This window comes from Orcinus orca, chromosome 3 (genome assembly GCF_937001465.1).
Source record: "Orcinus orca chromosome 3, mOrcOrc1.1, whole genome shotgun sequence".
NCBI lineage: Eukaryota > Metazoa > Chordata > Mammalia > Artiodactyla > Delphinidae > Orcinus > Orcinus orca.
This window is the reverse complement of record NC_064561.1, coordinates 19,687,770-19,703,291: the sequence shown is the minus strand read 5'-3', so window position 1 is coordinate 19,703,291 and position 15,522 is coordinate 19,687,770. Positions and strand designations below refer to the sequence as shown.

Genomic DNA, 15,522 nt, shown 5'->3' with positions numbered 1-15,522 from the left:
GTCTGTTGCCTTTTCTTTTTTTCAATCTGTGGATGACACCCAACACCCCCCGCCCCCCCCGATATATCTATTTCTCTATAATTTAAATATACTGCTGCCCAGGAGTCTTTTAGGCTCTTTAGAATTTTAAAGGCTCTGACAGTTTTCATATTTTAAAAATTGAGCCACTGTTTTGCATTGCTTCACATAAAAGTATTCAATGATGAAAGTAACAATGCTTGAGCATCACTGTGCACTGTGCTCTATTGGACTAAATGATAGTGATTTTTAAAATCAGTAAGTTGTATCAAATTTTTGGAATGGATGGCTTCAGAGTAAATTGGGTAGATTTCTGCTTTGTAACAGGAATTATCAAGTGAGTGTGTAAGAGCTACCATTTATCCAATGCCAGACACTGTTCCAAGCATATTGTCTCATTTAATCCTTACAAAAGTACTGTAAAGTATTTGGTAGCATTATCTATGTTACTTGGATTCTTGGATCTGATATATCTCTCATTCTTTTCTCCATTTTTCTCTGTAACCACACTGGGGGAGGGAGGGGCAGTGTTCCTCTGTATTAATTACTTAAATGTTAGCCATGTGACTTCAGTTCTTATCTCTGTCCTGACTGCTTTTAGTACCACACTTCTACTTTGAACTTTAGTCTGTGTCCATGGGGATGGCCTCTTCTACCATGTCTAGCCACAAATTTCTCTTCTCCCATATTCATTCAGCTCAGGTAGAATGGTGTGGGAATTGACAGACCTTATTTTTGTCCTCCCAGTCTGCAAGGGTGGGTGGGGGAATTGAGACAGAATGTGCTCATTGCCATGCAGAGTGCCCATAGGAGCTTCAGCCTTGCGAATGGAATCAGAACTTTAAGCTTGCTCTCCTCCTTACACATCCAACCTCATGGGCTCTTCACATACCTGTTACTTTCTGTCTTCAATGTGTCATACTCACTCCTTGTTTATCTCTTCTCCAGTGCCATTTGCCATCCCCCAGATTGCAGATTATTGTATTTTGGACTGTTTTCTAGAATGGCTTTCCTGTATGCACACTGATGATACCTTCTGATTTATCTCCTTGTGTGGTTTTGTTTACACAGTGGATGCTGAGTGAGCAGCAAGTTATGCCAAGTATCTTGCTATCTTGTGGTTGAGTTGCACTGTAAGCACATTAAATATATGAAAATTCAGCTATATGCTCATAAATTTTTAAATAAGATTAGTGTGAATAGAATTACCCATCATTCAGTACAATAAGTTCACAGTGGGGAGGGGAGATGTGACCCTGCTGTTACCTTGGTCAGTCTTGATTCCTACAGGCTCCTCACAATGTGAGCCTCTTACCAGGCCACAAATGATTCTAGCATTTGTACCATATGAACTCCTAAATATAAGCCAGCTGCTTTATAATTTGCTCAACCAAATTAAAAAATAATTGTTTCCAATATTAGATGAAAAACTGTATATATTAATTAGTCTCACTGATAGAAGATTTGTCATTCTGCAAAGGGAAATCTTCCTAAGTTTTGACAATTTTGACTGAACAATTATCACTTTGTACATTAACGGTAAGCCATGACCCCCACCCAGAGATAACCTCTTTGTATGTCTGTATAAAATTCTTCTATTTGTTAGGCTTTCCCTAACATGCTTTGAGTTTGAATGTGTGATTTATTTGCTCTCAGTTTTGATGAAATGCACTTGTGACAGAAAGGGGACTTTTTTACCTTAAATTTGTACATCTCCTATTAAAGTTTACAAATTTCTGCTATGTACATTATGTCATTCTCAGTAAGCTTGTGAGATTGTTATCTGCATTTAATAAATGGACTCTTCGGCTCAAATCAGCCAGCTAGATTGTGGTGTAACTGGGATGTATAGCCAGGGCTTAGGTCTTGTGGTCTAGAGTTCTCTGGTATTATTCTGTATTGACATGTCTCTCTCCCTTAAGTGCTGCCTGGTAAGATGTACTCACCTTGGCACAGATGACAGGTTTCCTTCATACTTGCTTTCCCAGTGCCTGGCACATCAGTGCACAATAAATTGCTGTTTGTCTGTTTTTGGTAATGAAATAATATATTTTGAATCTGAATGGTTAGAAAAAAATAAAAAACAATTTGGGATTAACACACCTATAGTAAAAGTTATTTTAAATATTACTTGTTGGGACTTCCCTGGAGGTCCAGTGGTTAAGACTTCGCCTTCCAGTGCAGGGGGTGCATGTTTGATCCCTGGTCGGGGAGCTAAGATCCCACATGCCTCGCAGCCAGGAAACCAAAAGGTAAAACGGAAGCAATATTGTAACAAATTCAATAAAGACTTTAAAAATGGTCCACATCAAAAAAATCTTAAAAAAAAATTACTTGTTAAGTCATGTAAGTTTTTCTGTTATTAAGTTATATTAGCTCATTAATAATGTTATATGATTAGGATTTATTAGTATGTTAATAATACAGTGTGATTAGAGTTAATCCTTTTAATCTTCTTTTAAAAATTCATCTGTTCTCTTGGAAGTCTGCCTTTTGTGATTAATAGAGAAATAATGTAATTAAAGCCATAGATATTAATATTTTCATGGTCTTTTATGCAGGCACTGAACTTACCTTCAACTACAACCTAGAATGTCTTGGGAATGGAAAGACTGTTTGCAAATGTGGAGCTCCGAACTGCAGTGGCTTTTTGGGTGTAAGGCCAAAGGTACCTTTTAAACATAAAGCTGTAAAATAGGAACCTGTAGATTACTTCCCATGTCTTTTATTGGTCTTAGTTGATCTTACATTTCCTAAGAAAGATTCTCAGTCTCTGTGTCTCTTTTTGCCTTTTTAAAGATATCAAAGAATCTGATATTGAATTTAAGATTCTAAATGTACTATAAGACTGTAGATAAACATAGGACTTTTTTTTTTTTTAAGGACCCTTAATCTTAACCATGTACCAGTATAAACTTTGTTGTATCTTACTTCCTGGTTTTTTATGTGTACTTTAACTGAATTATAATTCTATAACTGTTAAGAATTGTTTATAATTCTTAAATATTATACATTTTTCCTTGCTGTTACATAATTTTCATAACCATCATTTTTAGTGACTGTTTAAATTTTTATATAATGGATGAACCATAATAGATGAACATCTGGATGCTTCCAGAGTTCTCTATCGTAAGTAACAGCATGCTGAAAATTGAAATTTAATTTTGATGCAAAGTAGACTACACCGTGACTCCAATTGGGTATTTCCCATTATGCTTGTTTGATTGTGAAGTCAACATTAAGAACTGAAAAATGCAAATTAGCATGGAAACCACTAGCTAAAGAGGGTAATCATTTTGAGCTATAATAAATGAAGAACACCCAGTGATTATTCTTTTATTTATTAAATAAGAAAATTTATATTGGATTTTGTATTTTGTTTAGTTAGTTGGTTAAATGGTCTTGTTCCTTAAGATGTGCGGTTGACTTAGTCCCTATAAATTAAAATAGTAACAGAGTTTAATGGTGTTAGGTGCACTAGGGATGTCAGTTTCTATATCTTTAGGGTCTGTGTAGCATTTCACACATGAATCAGTGAAAGGGAAATTCGGGAGCAGAAGTTTAGAAATGGGAGGAGATCACTGTGGGCTGGCAATAAATTGGATTGGTCCTGGATGTTCCTAGGCTGAGATAAATAATGCGATGAAAACCATGCATTTTGATGACCAAGTGTGGTCTGCAGGGAGCACAGAGTAGACCTGTGGGCTGCACCAGGATCTATCTTGGGGAGTGGTGGACATGAACCTAAACTGACTTAGGTAAAGATGCATAGCTTGTCAAGAGCAAGGGCCACAAATTAGTTTTCTGTGTCTTCCTAGCACATGGCTCATACTAAGTGCTCAGTGAAGGTTTGTTGAATAAGTTAAGAAATGTGTGTGACACATACACCCAGAGAAGTCTTCCTTAGTTTTTGAAATTAGACAAACATAAGAATAAAAATAAAACTTACTGTTAAAGGATGATTTTTAATACCAGTCTTATGTATCAACAGAAAGCAGCACATTTCTCTCTTTAATTCGCTCAAGTGGTAGGAGTAGTTGATACCAGATAAAATTCATGCTACCATTCATTGGGTACCTATGATATGCCCAGTGCTTTTCCTGCATTTTCTCTTAACTTCACAGTAGTCTATGAGGACTGTGTCTTCCCAGAGGAGAGTCTGAAGCTCAGAGAGGATAGTTAACCTGGTCAAGATCATACAACTAATGTGTCGACAATATTTGACCTCTAGAATCAACCCATTGCCACAGAGGAAAAGTCAAAGAAATTCAAGAAGAAGCAACAGGGGAAGCGCAGGACCCAGGGTGAAATCACAAAGGAGCGAGAGGATGAGTGTTTCAGCTGTGGGGATGCTGGCCAGCTCGTCTCCTGTAAGAAGCCAGGCTGCCCCAAAGTTTACCATGCAGACTGTCTCAATCTAACCAAGCGACCAGCAGGTTGGTGCCAAAATCCATTTAGAGTTCTCCTTGTTCTCTGCCAGAATTCTCAGAGCCCTTTGGTCTTCTCATGCATAGTGTTGAGAGGTGTCAAAATAAATGACAACAAAGGCTTAGAATCCTAGGTTATAGAGAAGGGAACAGAAACTCACTCGCTCTGTCAAGCATTTTATGTTATTTTATCCTCCCAGCAACCCGTAGAGAGGGGTGGGAGTGACAGGAGTTTGTCCCCAAATTAGGTTTCCTTCAATATGTGGTTGCCAGGGTAATGAAATAATAGAAACTAAGGTAGTGTAGGGGCAAGGCCATAACACTGACCTCAGTGCCAGGAAATGGAAATGGGGAATTGTTTCAGAAGCAATTACTCAGGGCCGTAGCTGGCACAGGTTGTGATAGAACTGATCTTGCCAATGAGCCAGGAGTGAGCTCTAGCATAGTTTACTTGGAAGGAGCTGGGATGGAACACTGTCCATGGCAGAGATTCGGGTATCATGAAATGAGGGTAAAAGAGAGCAGCTTGGGTTGGCTTTGGGTCTTTCCTGCTGATTCTGTGTGGACAACACAGGTAAAGTTTGTGCTAGTTTCCAGACTTAACATTGAGCAAAGGTAAATCTGCTTCCATTTTTCACCTTTGTGTATCTGCTCCCTGTTCCTAGTAATAACCAAATAAGCAGTTTAATTGGCTGAGATTTTCCCCATAGGGTTGAATATTTAAAGGTTGTACAGGACAAATGGAGTTTGTAAAAATATGAAAGTAATATCTTCACATTCCATCTAAGGGGAGCTTTGGGTTTTGTTTTATTGTTGTTGCTTTTCTCCTTGTTGGAAATAGTTGTAGAAATCAGGGTTTACTCCTGCTTGGGTTCTTTTTGTTGTTTTTTACTCCTGCTTGGGTTTTAACTGATGCTCAGTTGCTACTTGATAGTTGGCTGTTATTTTTATGCATTTTGCAGAAAGTAAAGCTGAGATCCTGGGGGAGGGGAGGTGGGCAAGTGGCATGAGCTCTCTGCAGAAGGCAGCAGTTTGAAATCACTCCTTTGACTTAGTTCCAGAGCCATGACCCATCTCATATGCATGTCTTGTTTTCCTAAGCCTTTGTTTCACACCTGTGTTTTCAGGGAAATGGGAGTGTCCTTGGCATCAGTGTGACATCTGCGGAAAGGAAGCAGCCTCCTTCTGTGAGATGTGTCCCAGCTCCTTTTGTAAGCAGCATCGGGAAGGGATGCTCTTCATCTCCAAACTGGATGGGCGTCTGTCTTGTACTGAGCATGATCCCTGTGGGCCCAACCCTCTGGAACCTGGGGAGATCCGTGAGTATGTACCTCCTACAGTACCGCTGCCTCCAGGCCCAGGCACTCACCTGGCAGAGCAATCATCAGGAGTAGCTGCTCAGGGGCCCAAGATGTCGGACAAGCCATCTGCTGACACCAACCAGACGCTGTCGCTGTCCAGAAAAGCTCTGGCAGGGACTTGTCAGAGGCCACCGCTGCCTGAAAGGCCTCCTGATAGAACTGACTCCAGGCCCCAGCCTGTAGATAGGGTCAGGGACCTTGCTGGGTCAGGGACCAAACCCCAATCTTTGGTATCCAGCCAGAAGCCATTGGACAGGCCACCTGCAATGGCAGGACCAAGACCCCAACTATCTGACAAACCCTCTCCAGTGACCGGCCCAAGCTCCTCACCCTCAGTCAGGTCACAACCACTGGAAAGACCTCTGGGGACAGCTGACCCAAGGCTGGATAAATCCATAGGTGCTGCCAGCCCAAGGCCCCAGTCACTGGAGAAAACCCCTGTCCCTACTGGCCTGAGACTTCCGCAGCCAGACAAACTGCTAGTCACCAGCGGTCCCAAACCCCAGACTTCAGACAGGCCCTCTGAAAAATCCCATGCCTCTTTGTCCCAGAGACTCCCACCTCCTGACAAAGTACTATCAGCTGTGGTCCAGACCCTGGTAGCTAAAGAAAAAGCACTGAGGCCTGTGGACCAGAATACTCAGTCAAAAAATAGAGCTGCTTTGGTGATGGATCTCATAGACCTAACTCCTCGCCAGAAGGAACGGGGAGCTTCTCCCCATGAGATCACACCACAGGTTGATGAGAAGATGCCAGTGTTGGAGTCGAGCTCGTGGCCTGCCAGCAAAGGTCTGGGACAGATGTCACGAGCCATTGAGAGAGGCATTGTGTCAGATCCTGTCCTTCAGCCACCGGGCAAAGCAGCGGCCCCTTCAGAGCACTCCTGGCAAGCTGTTAAATCACTCACCCAGGCCAGACTTCTTTCTCAGCCCCCTGCCAAGGCTTTTTTGTATGAGCCAGCAACTCAGGCCTCAGGAAGAGCACCTGCAGGGGCTGAGCAGACCCCAGGGCCTCCCAGCCAAGCACCAGGCCTGGTGAAGCAGGTGAAGCAGATGGCCGGAGGCCAGCAACTACCTGGACTTGCTGCCAAGAGTGGGCAGTCCTTCAGGCCTCTTGGGAAGGCCCCATCCTCCCTCTCCACTGAAGAGAAGAAGTTGGCAACCACAGAGCAGAGTCCCTGGGCCTTGGGCAAGGCCTCACCAGGGCCAGGGCTCTGGCCCATGGTGGCTGGACAGACACTGGCACAGTCTTGCTGGTCCTCTGGGAGCACACAGACATTGGCACAGACTTGCTGGTCTCTTGGAAGAGGGCAAGACCCTAAATCAGAGCAAAATACCCTTCCAGCTCTTAACCAGGCTCCTTCCAGTCACAAGTGTGCAGAGTCAGAACAGAAATAATACCAGTAAATGCCACATGACCAGACCAGCTGCCCCCAGGGTTCTTGGGGAAGGGAAAAATCTTATTTTTCCCTCTTAAAAAACAGACCCCAACACTTTTCCACTGATATTCTCTCCTTATATCCCAACATTCAGAACTCTTGCGACATTAGCCAGTGGGGGCTTGTGGTTGTGTGAACCATGTATGGAAATCCAAGTGGGCCCCAGCCAAGGAGACAGACAGACTCGGGTCTCTTTCCCCCAACCGTTACTCATGGTGAACTTGAAATAAAAAGTCCACTCTGGAGTCAAGCATGGGATTCGATTCCACTGGTCAGGTTGAAGGTAGCGGGGCTCTCAAAGCTATTTCTCTAGCCCTACCAAGCCCCACTGAGGGTACCTGATGAACCCTTGGGAGGAACTGATACCCATTCAAATCGGTGGTGATTTCTTGAACATTCATGTGTGCTAGGCCTGGTGCTAGTCACTGGCAGGAGATACAGAGATAAATAAGACCTGATCCCTGTGAGCCTAACATGCTTGCCTGGGTTCCCAGGTTATTTTTAAAGAACCTTTGACCAGGAAATAACAGGAAGTTTGAGGGGCCTTGGGGCTCTGGGCTCATTTTGTCATGCCCTTTGTGGCCCCAGAAGTGGTTGTTTTGAGTGTCTCCTGGTCAGGTGTGCCTGTGTGTATGTGCATGCGTGTACACTCATGCGGAGGTCTCCTCTATAGGCAGGTAGGGCCTGTTGGCTGGGCAGCCTCTGCTGCTTCTGTCTGGGCTCTGGAGAGTCTAAAGATCTGTCCTTGGTGGAGCAGTTGGTTGGGGGGCTGGGCTCTGTGAGGACACAGCTTTCCCTCAGTGTAAGAAGGCAATTGGCAAGCTTACCTTTCTTTTCTACAGATTTTCCTCCTTTTACATCAACCCACCCCATGGCTGTCCCCCAAACACTCAGGTGCTTTCAGATTTCAGAGTCTCGGGCAGTAGACCTAGGGAATCTCTGGCAAGCTCTGGGCTAGATCCACCACCAGCTCAGGGAGAGTGCCAGATCCTGGCAAGAAATTACTTCTCTCCTGATCCTTTGCCCTCCTACCTGAATGGAGGGAGTCTTCTTCACTAGTGGATTCTACCACCCTCTTCCTGAGAAATGCTGTGCTCTGTATTGAGAACACCTGCCTGCTGACTTAGCTCAAAGGCAAGCCAGAACCCTTCCCCATGACTGGCAAGATGTGGCGTTTAGAGCAATGTCCAGTCCAAGAAATGACTCCTCATAACTGCTGATTATCTGTTACTGCTGCCCTGAGCTGGGGCCCAAGGGCTGGGAAATCTGTTGGTGCTACCCTGCCCTACCATTCACCCAGCTCACTGACTGCCAACAGGAATTGCTGTTTGGCCAGTTCCTTCCCATTCACCCACCCCCTCTTTGTCCCTAGACCAAACATGTTTACCTCTCTGCTTTGCCAACTTAGCCAGCAGCTTTAGCCAACAGGCCATCTCCTGGCCCCAAGGTCTCCTGGCCATTTCTGTCTCAGTTATGGCTTTTACACCCTCAACAGGATTCTGTATTTTGTCCCAATTTCCTCCTCCTGAGTTTCTATTGAGGTTACTCCCATACTTCTAAGGAGGGAACAACTGTTGTTATAGAAGCATTTGCGCTTTATATAAAGATTTAAAAAAGAATTTGCTTTTATTTCCCAAAGTCTGTCTCTGGGGTTGAGACATTTGAACTCAGGCAGAGGCATGAGGCTGGGCAGGGCTGCCCTGAGTTTAGGGGCCTATTCTTGCATCTCACTTAGACCTCGGACTCTCCTCTGTAAATTCCACCTGCCTAGTTCTCCCCTTTCATCCTGTCTCTCTTCCCACATCATCAGAGAGGAAAAGCTCTTTGTTTTAGAGGAAGAGAAAACAAAGCATCTTATTTTCTTTTAAAAAAATTTTAAACCATGGAAAAGATATTTTTAAAGAAATCCACCCAGAACATTAAAGTTCATTATATTAAGTATTTATCATGTGTGAGAATAATAAGTATATAACTGCAGCTAGTAGGTCCCTTTCCCTATTCTCTTAGGTTGTATGAGTAGGATTTGCTTGGTGCCAGTCCTGTGCCCTTTTTTTCTCCTGTCATCTGTAGTTGTGATCAGAAAAAGATATCCGCACTGCGCTGTCAGAATCTCTTTCCACTGTGTTGTGTGTTAAATTACCGTAGCTCTTTGTTTCATGAAATAAACTGTGAATTTTGTTGGGGGGTGGGGTGTGCAGGCTATGTAAAATTTTTAAGTGGAGAAGTTTGATCCTGAAGGAGCTTCTCTTATGTAGGCTTTGGTAGGTAATTGACTTGACAGCCACTCTAGATATGTCTCACAGGACAGGAAGGAGTGAGGGAAAGGTGGGCCACTTTGTGGTTTTGTTTCAGTTTTTTCCATTCTCCCATTCACTGGAAAGCTTCCTTCCAGACCTGCATAGGAAACAACTTCTGAAGCTGTTTATTTAAATGGATGGACAGCCAGCCTGGCTTTCATGAGGGCCATTGTAAGACTCTCTTAGGTTGATTGGAAATTAGATGTTCAACTCTCAGGCCCACTGATAGCATTTGATACTAGATTGTTAACATCATGAAAGCAGTCACTATACAATTAGAAGCAGAGTCGGAAGGACTTTTGGGAAGTGAGACTCTTGCATGACCCTTTGCGGGGGGTGACCTTGCCATCCTTAGGGGATTCTCCTGGAACCTATACTGAGACCTTTTCTCCAGGGGGTGTGACTTGGCAGTTAAAAGGAAATCTTTACTCTTAGAAACTCCTGATCTTTGTGTAGGATGCTATTTTGGCATTTGGCCAAGTGCTTGTAAATCAGGATCTCAATAGAGCGTCTGCCTTTAAGCCAGTTCCCCAGGAAGCCTTTCTGAGGGGGAAGCCATAGCTTCCATAGGTAGTTAGAGAACTAATACCTGTCCTGGCCCTGTTAAGTCAGAAAAAATTATGGAAACTGTTGAAATTTGAATTCAAAGCCTCATTTGCTTCTCTACTGGAGCAAACCCATTCTAACAGCAAAATAGTTGTCACTGCTACAAAAGCATCCAAGTTTTTAAATGTCTGCTTCCCCCTGAAGTTACTGAGTTTGAAGTGATTTAAATCACTGTGTCGATCCTCTTCTGAACAACTACCAAATCTACATCTTTAGCATTGATGAAAATAATTATTCTATTCTTTACATCCTCCACCCCACACTACAGTCAGGGCATGAAGTGCATCAGCGATCCTTTTCCAGGCTTGGTAGCGTCTACTCACAGGAGCTGGACTCCCAGGTTGCCTCGTGAGAACAGAGTGGCAGGAAGGAAGGCTGGTCCTGGCAGCTTCCCCTGTGGAGAAGAATCAGGAGAGCACTAAATGTGGATGGATTTTTTTTTCCCCCCATCAGCTCCTATAAAGCAGGTTTTCTCCTAAGGCTTTTTTGGGGGACACTGTCATCCTCTTGGGGTCTGTCAGGAGGTCAGAGTAGCCCAGTGTCCTTACTTCTCTGAGATCATGGCAGGAAAGGAGCTGCCACAAGCCCCTTTTCCTGCTGAATAATGTTTGGGCTGTTCCATGTGTTAGACATTCCAGATCATTTAGAGCTGGGTAGCTGCTGCACGAGACTTTCCTTGGCTGTGGACAGTTAGCTCTCAGCTGAGCTTCCTAGAGTTAGTGCAGCAGGGCCAGAGGTTGCTGTAGTATAAATTGAAAAAAAGAATAGGTAATTGCTTTGTACACACACAAAAAATGCAATGATGGTGCTAATTTCCTGGTATAAATAAGCACTGCCAAGGGTTGAGGGACTGGTGACTTGAGAAACCCAGATTCCTGTTTGGGAAGAAGAGATCTTATGTAGTTTCCTTGAGGCTTTATTAGAGGAGGGGAAGGTAGAGCCTTGGTGAATCTTGCATCTGACCCTGAAATAGTCCAGTGCAGTCCAGAGGTGGAAGAGATGCTGTTTCCAGATGAGGGTGGCCATTGAGTTTCTCAGGGCTGGTGTCACCTTGTCCATAGCCTCTGTCCACACTGCCTGAACAGGTTGGTAGAGAGCTCCAAGTGTGGGGTCTCCCTCAGCTACCTTCTGCCCCTCTCTACCTCTTCCACTCTCATGGGAGCACCTCTATTGCTTATGAAGATTAAGGGTAATATTTCTTAAGGAAGTGGAAAGAGTTTATTTTAATTAGAAATCCACAGCCTGGGGAGAAATGTTTCCTATCAACATAAGCAAAAATAGCACATGTTAAACTCATATGGTCCCTTTTCTAGAGCTACTTTCCCATGACTCTCAAAACATCAGGCTGTTGAGGGCTTCAGGTGTAACACCCTGGAAATCGAGCAAAGCTTTTTGGACAGGAGGTGAGCCTAGGGAGTTAGGAGCAGAAATGAGTGGTTCTGGTGCTTTAGACTTCCAGGGTAGGGGCAGAGAACAGGTGGTCTCTAGGTCTGAGGTGGGTGCTGCCTGTGTGTGCATGTAGGTGAGAGTGTTGAAGACGGGCGAGTGCAGCACACAGGAGCTCATGGAAGAGCAGCTAAGTCTTGGCAAAAAAACAAGCTGACAATAGAGATCTATCTTTATATTTTTAAGAAAGGGGCAGAGGGGGTGTCAGCTGAGGTCCATCACTTTTTTTGCCCCCCTTCACCCCAATAGATTGTCAGTGATAAGTGGAACTCTTAGTGAAAAAGAGGGGAGCCCTGTGCTAGGAGTCCCCATAAACATGTACTGTAATTCTTTGTATATAGAAAAAAATTACTGTAAAGTAAAGTTTAACTTTACTCTTATGGCCCTTGCCCTGTGTTTTGTTTTGTTGTCCGTGGGGAGATGTAGCCTAACAGGAGGGAGGATGGGTTTGGGGTGAGAGCAGAAGCCAGCCCCTGAGGTAGTTCCCAGGGACACGGAACTGAGCCCTTCCTCCAAGCACCTCATGGGAGTGGTGTGGGTTTCCTCCCAGTAGCCACAGCTGTCACAATGTCTTTCTGCTGCTTTTGTGAGTGGCTGGCATCAGTTTCAGTCCCTACACAGGAAGCCTCCATCACCCACGAAGGAAGGGTATTTTGAGGTTTTTAAAAAGGAAGTGGAACCAAAGCACTTTCTGAGTGTGAGTCTAGACATTTTGGCCAAGTTTTTAGTTTTTTAGAGCAGGTGCTGGGCACTGCAGAGGACTCAGCCTAGGCCTAAAATGGTAAAGTGAGGCAAAGGGGCTGAGCATCCCATAACAGAAAAGGCTGCCATATGCTTCCTTTTGGTTGAAGGGTTGGTCCTGTCTACAGTAACATCTGATTCTTCAGAAATATCTGGACGTCCAAGGCCCAAAAATACACTTTCAGGAACCCCTGGGAATCTGCTTCCCTTCTGACTTAGTCCTGAACTTTCTACCCCAGGGAAGAGTGTGGGAAGACAAGCATTTAGTCCTACAGTTACTTTTCACTCATGATCTTCAAGTCCTGAACTGGGTAGTGGTCACTTCATTTTACGGATGAGAAACACAGGCCAAGTTTAAGTCCCTTTTCTGAGTAGCTGAGTTGGATCCCAATCTGGATCCATAAAACCTTTCTAAGTCTTGCAGAACCTATGATTTTTCTGTTAAGCCACATTATAGGGTGTTGCTAGGAAGCTTAGGATCTGAGCCACAGGCATGACTCATGGACTTAGACATGACAGAGGTGCAGTAGAGCCAACCAGTCTGAGGTAGAAGTGCTTGATCCTTTGATCTCTGGATACTACTTCAGTGCCTTCCTTGCTCTTAGCACCAAGAAGGAAGTGTGAGCTTTGCACTGCCCCAACCCCAGCTTCTCGCCCTACCTTTTCCCCCACTAAGGAATAGGAAAGGGCCCTTCTGCTTCTCCATTATCTCAGCTGCAACCCTGGGGTGAAGCCAGTTGGTTTCCAAAGGAAAGTAAGAGCTAAGAGGAGCCTTGATATAGGAAGCGAGGGCCGCCAGGTGGCCCCAGAAAGTACTAGGTATCTTGACACCCAATCCACACAGCAGGGAAAGGGGTTGAGTGTGATTCACAGTGCATTGATTTTATTTACAAATCAGAAGCCACTTAAATAATTTGTAGACACAAGTGCTGTCCAGGGCAGAAGCCTGGGGTCCAAATCAGCCCTTACCCTCCTTGTGCCCATCAGTCAGCCCAAATGCTGCCTCCGTTCCATGGGCCAGCACAGGCAGGTGCCACCTCTGCCGCCATGGGGACCCAGGGTAGCTCAGACGTGTGATCACCCAAGCCCAGACAAAAGCTAGGTCCAGCCTCTCTGGGGGAATTCCTTTAATTCCCCCAGGCCAGGTGAGTGGTGACTCAGTGATGACAACAGCTGTAGAAGTAGGGGTTTGCCTTCTGGCCCAGGTCCACGCCCTTGTCCTCTGTCAGAGAGAGAGGTGGCAGCTCAGCATCATTCTATTGGGGGATCAGGTAACTCATGAAGGGGGCCAGATGCTGTGGGCCTAGAGGAAGTCTCCACAGGAGCTAGGGAAGGACACACCTGTCATCACCTGGAAGGCGGCCACACTGACGTAATCCTCTGCTACTTTCTGGAAGAGCTCATCTGGCAGGAAAAAGGGTGATAGGTGAGGATCAAATGCCAGTGGCCCTGGGATCACCCAAGTAACCAGCCCTCTAGGCTTTTCTCTGTCTCCCTTGTTGCCCTTGCGTGTTCTGCTGTGAGGCCCAGGACAGCACTCACCCACACTCTGGCCTGTCTTGCTGGATGTTTCAAAGAGCTGAGCTTTGATATCTGTAAAGAGAAGTGTCTAAAGCCTCATACCTGAGAATTAGGTGGACACAGACAAAGGGGAAGGCTAGCAGTACAGGGAATCTTCTGAACCCCACAGATTCAGGGAGGCCAGAGAAAGTCTTCCCATGGAGGATCTTGCCATGGTAGCCAAGGCAGTCCCTATTTTCTGTGACCCACCCAAGTAGCCACTTCCCTCCCCCAGCCCTAGGGAGCTAAGGAGCAGCTACTGTCTGCATAGTCCTGGACGTCGTGGAAGTCCACACGTCGGCGCCGCCTGTCCTCCTCCAGCAGGTCACTCTTGGTGCCACACAAGTAGATCTTACAGCCCTGGAGCAGAAGACAAGGTGAGGGTCACCCCCCTCGGACCACCAGATCCCCAGCCCGTCTCGTCTTTTGGTGAGGTCGGGCCACCTACCTCCTCTAGGTTGCGCAGTTCCTTCACCCAGAACTTTGCCCGTTCAAAGCTGCTGCTGTCCGTCAGGTCTTGGTGTGGGACACGCAGGAAACACAACCAAGGGTCAGAAGCTGTTCTGTAATGCCAGCCTGGCACCCTCCCCTTCTTGTTTGAGAAACAGGCCAAAACCATCCTTACCATAGCAAACGATGGCAGCCTTGGCGCCCCGATAGTAGATTCGGCTCATGGCCTCATAGCGCTCAGAGCCTGCTGTGTCCTGAAGGGCAGGGGGAGGCTCAGCCCTGGCCTGAGTTGCTGAGCTACTCCCCAAAACTGCAAACTAATGCCACGTTCTCCAGACCCCGTTTTTAAACTGTGGTCTAGAGAACAGAAATGGCCTGTGAGGCCACAAGTCAGCCAGTAATAGGCAGGACCTACGCCTCCTCAGGAATGGGTTTTCCCAGGACTTGCCCAGAGAACTTACCCAAATACCCAAAGTCACCGTCCGGTCTCCGACGGACATCACCTTGGCCACGAAGGCGGCCCCAATGGTCTGCAACCAAGGGGAAGCAATCAGGGCCTCGGATGCGGGTTAGCCCCCTCCCACCCGTGCTGGGCCGCGTCGGGCGCACTCACGTTCTGATAGGGCCCCACCAGGAAGCGATCGTGCACGTATCGCTCCACCAGGCTTGTCTTGCCCACGTACTCCTTGCCCAGCATCACCACCTTGACGTCCACACGCTGCCCGCTCATGCTCCCGGGGCTGCCTCACCCGCTTCAGGGTCCTGAGCGGGGGCGGGAGGCAAACCGGATCTCCACTACGAAAGGCAGCGCCCGAGCCTCAGTCCCCGACCCCAGCCGCCAATCTAAGGCTCCAGACGCCGCGACGATATTGAGCTACAGCAACGCCTCCGTCCGCCCCCGCTCTTCGGCCCCGGGTGCTGATCCTCCTTCTGAGAGCCCAGGACCCGGGGCGGCCTGGGAGCGTGCGGGGAAGCGCACTCAACGCCGGCGTCCGGGTCGCTAGCTCGCTCCGCTACTCGCTTGCCCGCCCGGCTTAGGGGCCGCTCCGGCACGGTTTCCCCACAGAGCCTGGGAAGGGTCCCTCCAACCTGGCTCCGGCCCGGAGCACCGCGACTCCCGCGTCGGGGGAGGAGGTAGAGGCTGGGGAGGCGGGGCCGCCCGGTCACGTGGGCAGGCG

At 46.5% G+C, this 15,522-nt stretch overlaps 2 protein-coding genes across 10 annotated transcripts in view; one reads left to right on the top strand and one right to left on the bottom strand.

The window, feature by feature from the left end:
- The window catches only part of NSD1 (nuclear receptor binding SET domain protein 1), a 136,688-nt gene extending 124,715 nt beyond the window's left edge, over positions 1-11,973 (top strand). For 6 of the 7 annotated variants that reach the window (XM_004284817.3, XM_033414845.2, XM_004284816.4 and 3 more), the window contains 3 exons: positions 2,580-2,686; positions 4,250-4,454; positions 5,573-11,973. In XM_004284817.3, coding sequence (XP_004284865.2) covers positions 2,580-2,686; positions 4,250-4,454; positions 5,573-7,203 — 1,943 coding nt within the window. In that variant the 3' untranslated portion in view covers positions 7,204-11,973. Of the gene's footprint in view, positions 1-2,579; positions 2,687-4,142; positions 4,455-5,572 lie in introns of those variants that run through there. The other variant, XM_033414847.2, reaches the window with a different exon arrangement.
- Positions 37-15,506, bottom strand: RAB24 (RAB24, member RAS oncogene family). 3 transcript variants are annotated; one of them, XR_007476820.1, is made up of 9 exons: positions 14,958-15,476; positions 14,806-14,874; positions 14,520-14,598; positions 14,343-14,410; positions 14,155-14,254; positions 13,877-13,927; positions 13,676-13,738; positions 1,965-10,541; positions 37-1,149 (listed from the first exon to the last, which is right to left on the bottom strand). XR_007476820.1 is itself a non-coding variant. In XM_033414851.2 (8 exons), exons 1-8 carry the CDS (start codon positions 15,072-15,074, stop codon positions 10,384-10,386), a joined length of 705 nt encoding a protein of 234 aa, XP_033270742.1. In that variant the 5' UTR covers positions 15,075-15,476; the 3' UTR covers positions 37-10,383. The 3 variants fall into 3 exon arrangements, 2 of the variants coding, with proteins under 2 accessions (XP_033270742.1, XP_004284863.1); XM_033414851.2 differs by having other exon boundaries at positions 37-10,541; XM_004284815.4 differs by lacking the exons at positions 37-1,149; positions 1,965-10,541 and adding an exon at positions 13,196-13,556 and having other exon boundaries at positions 14,958-15,506.
- Positions 15,507-15,522: the final 16 nt, after the last annotated feature.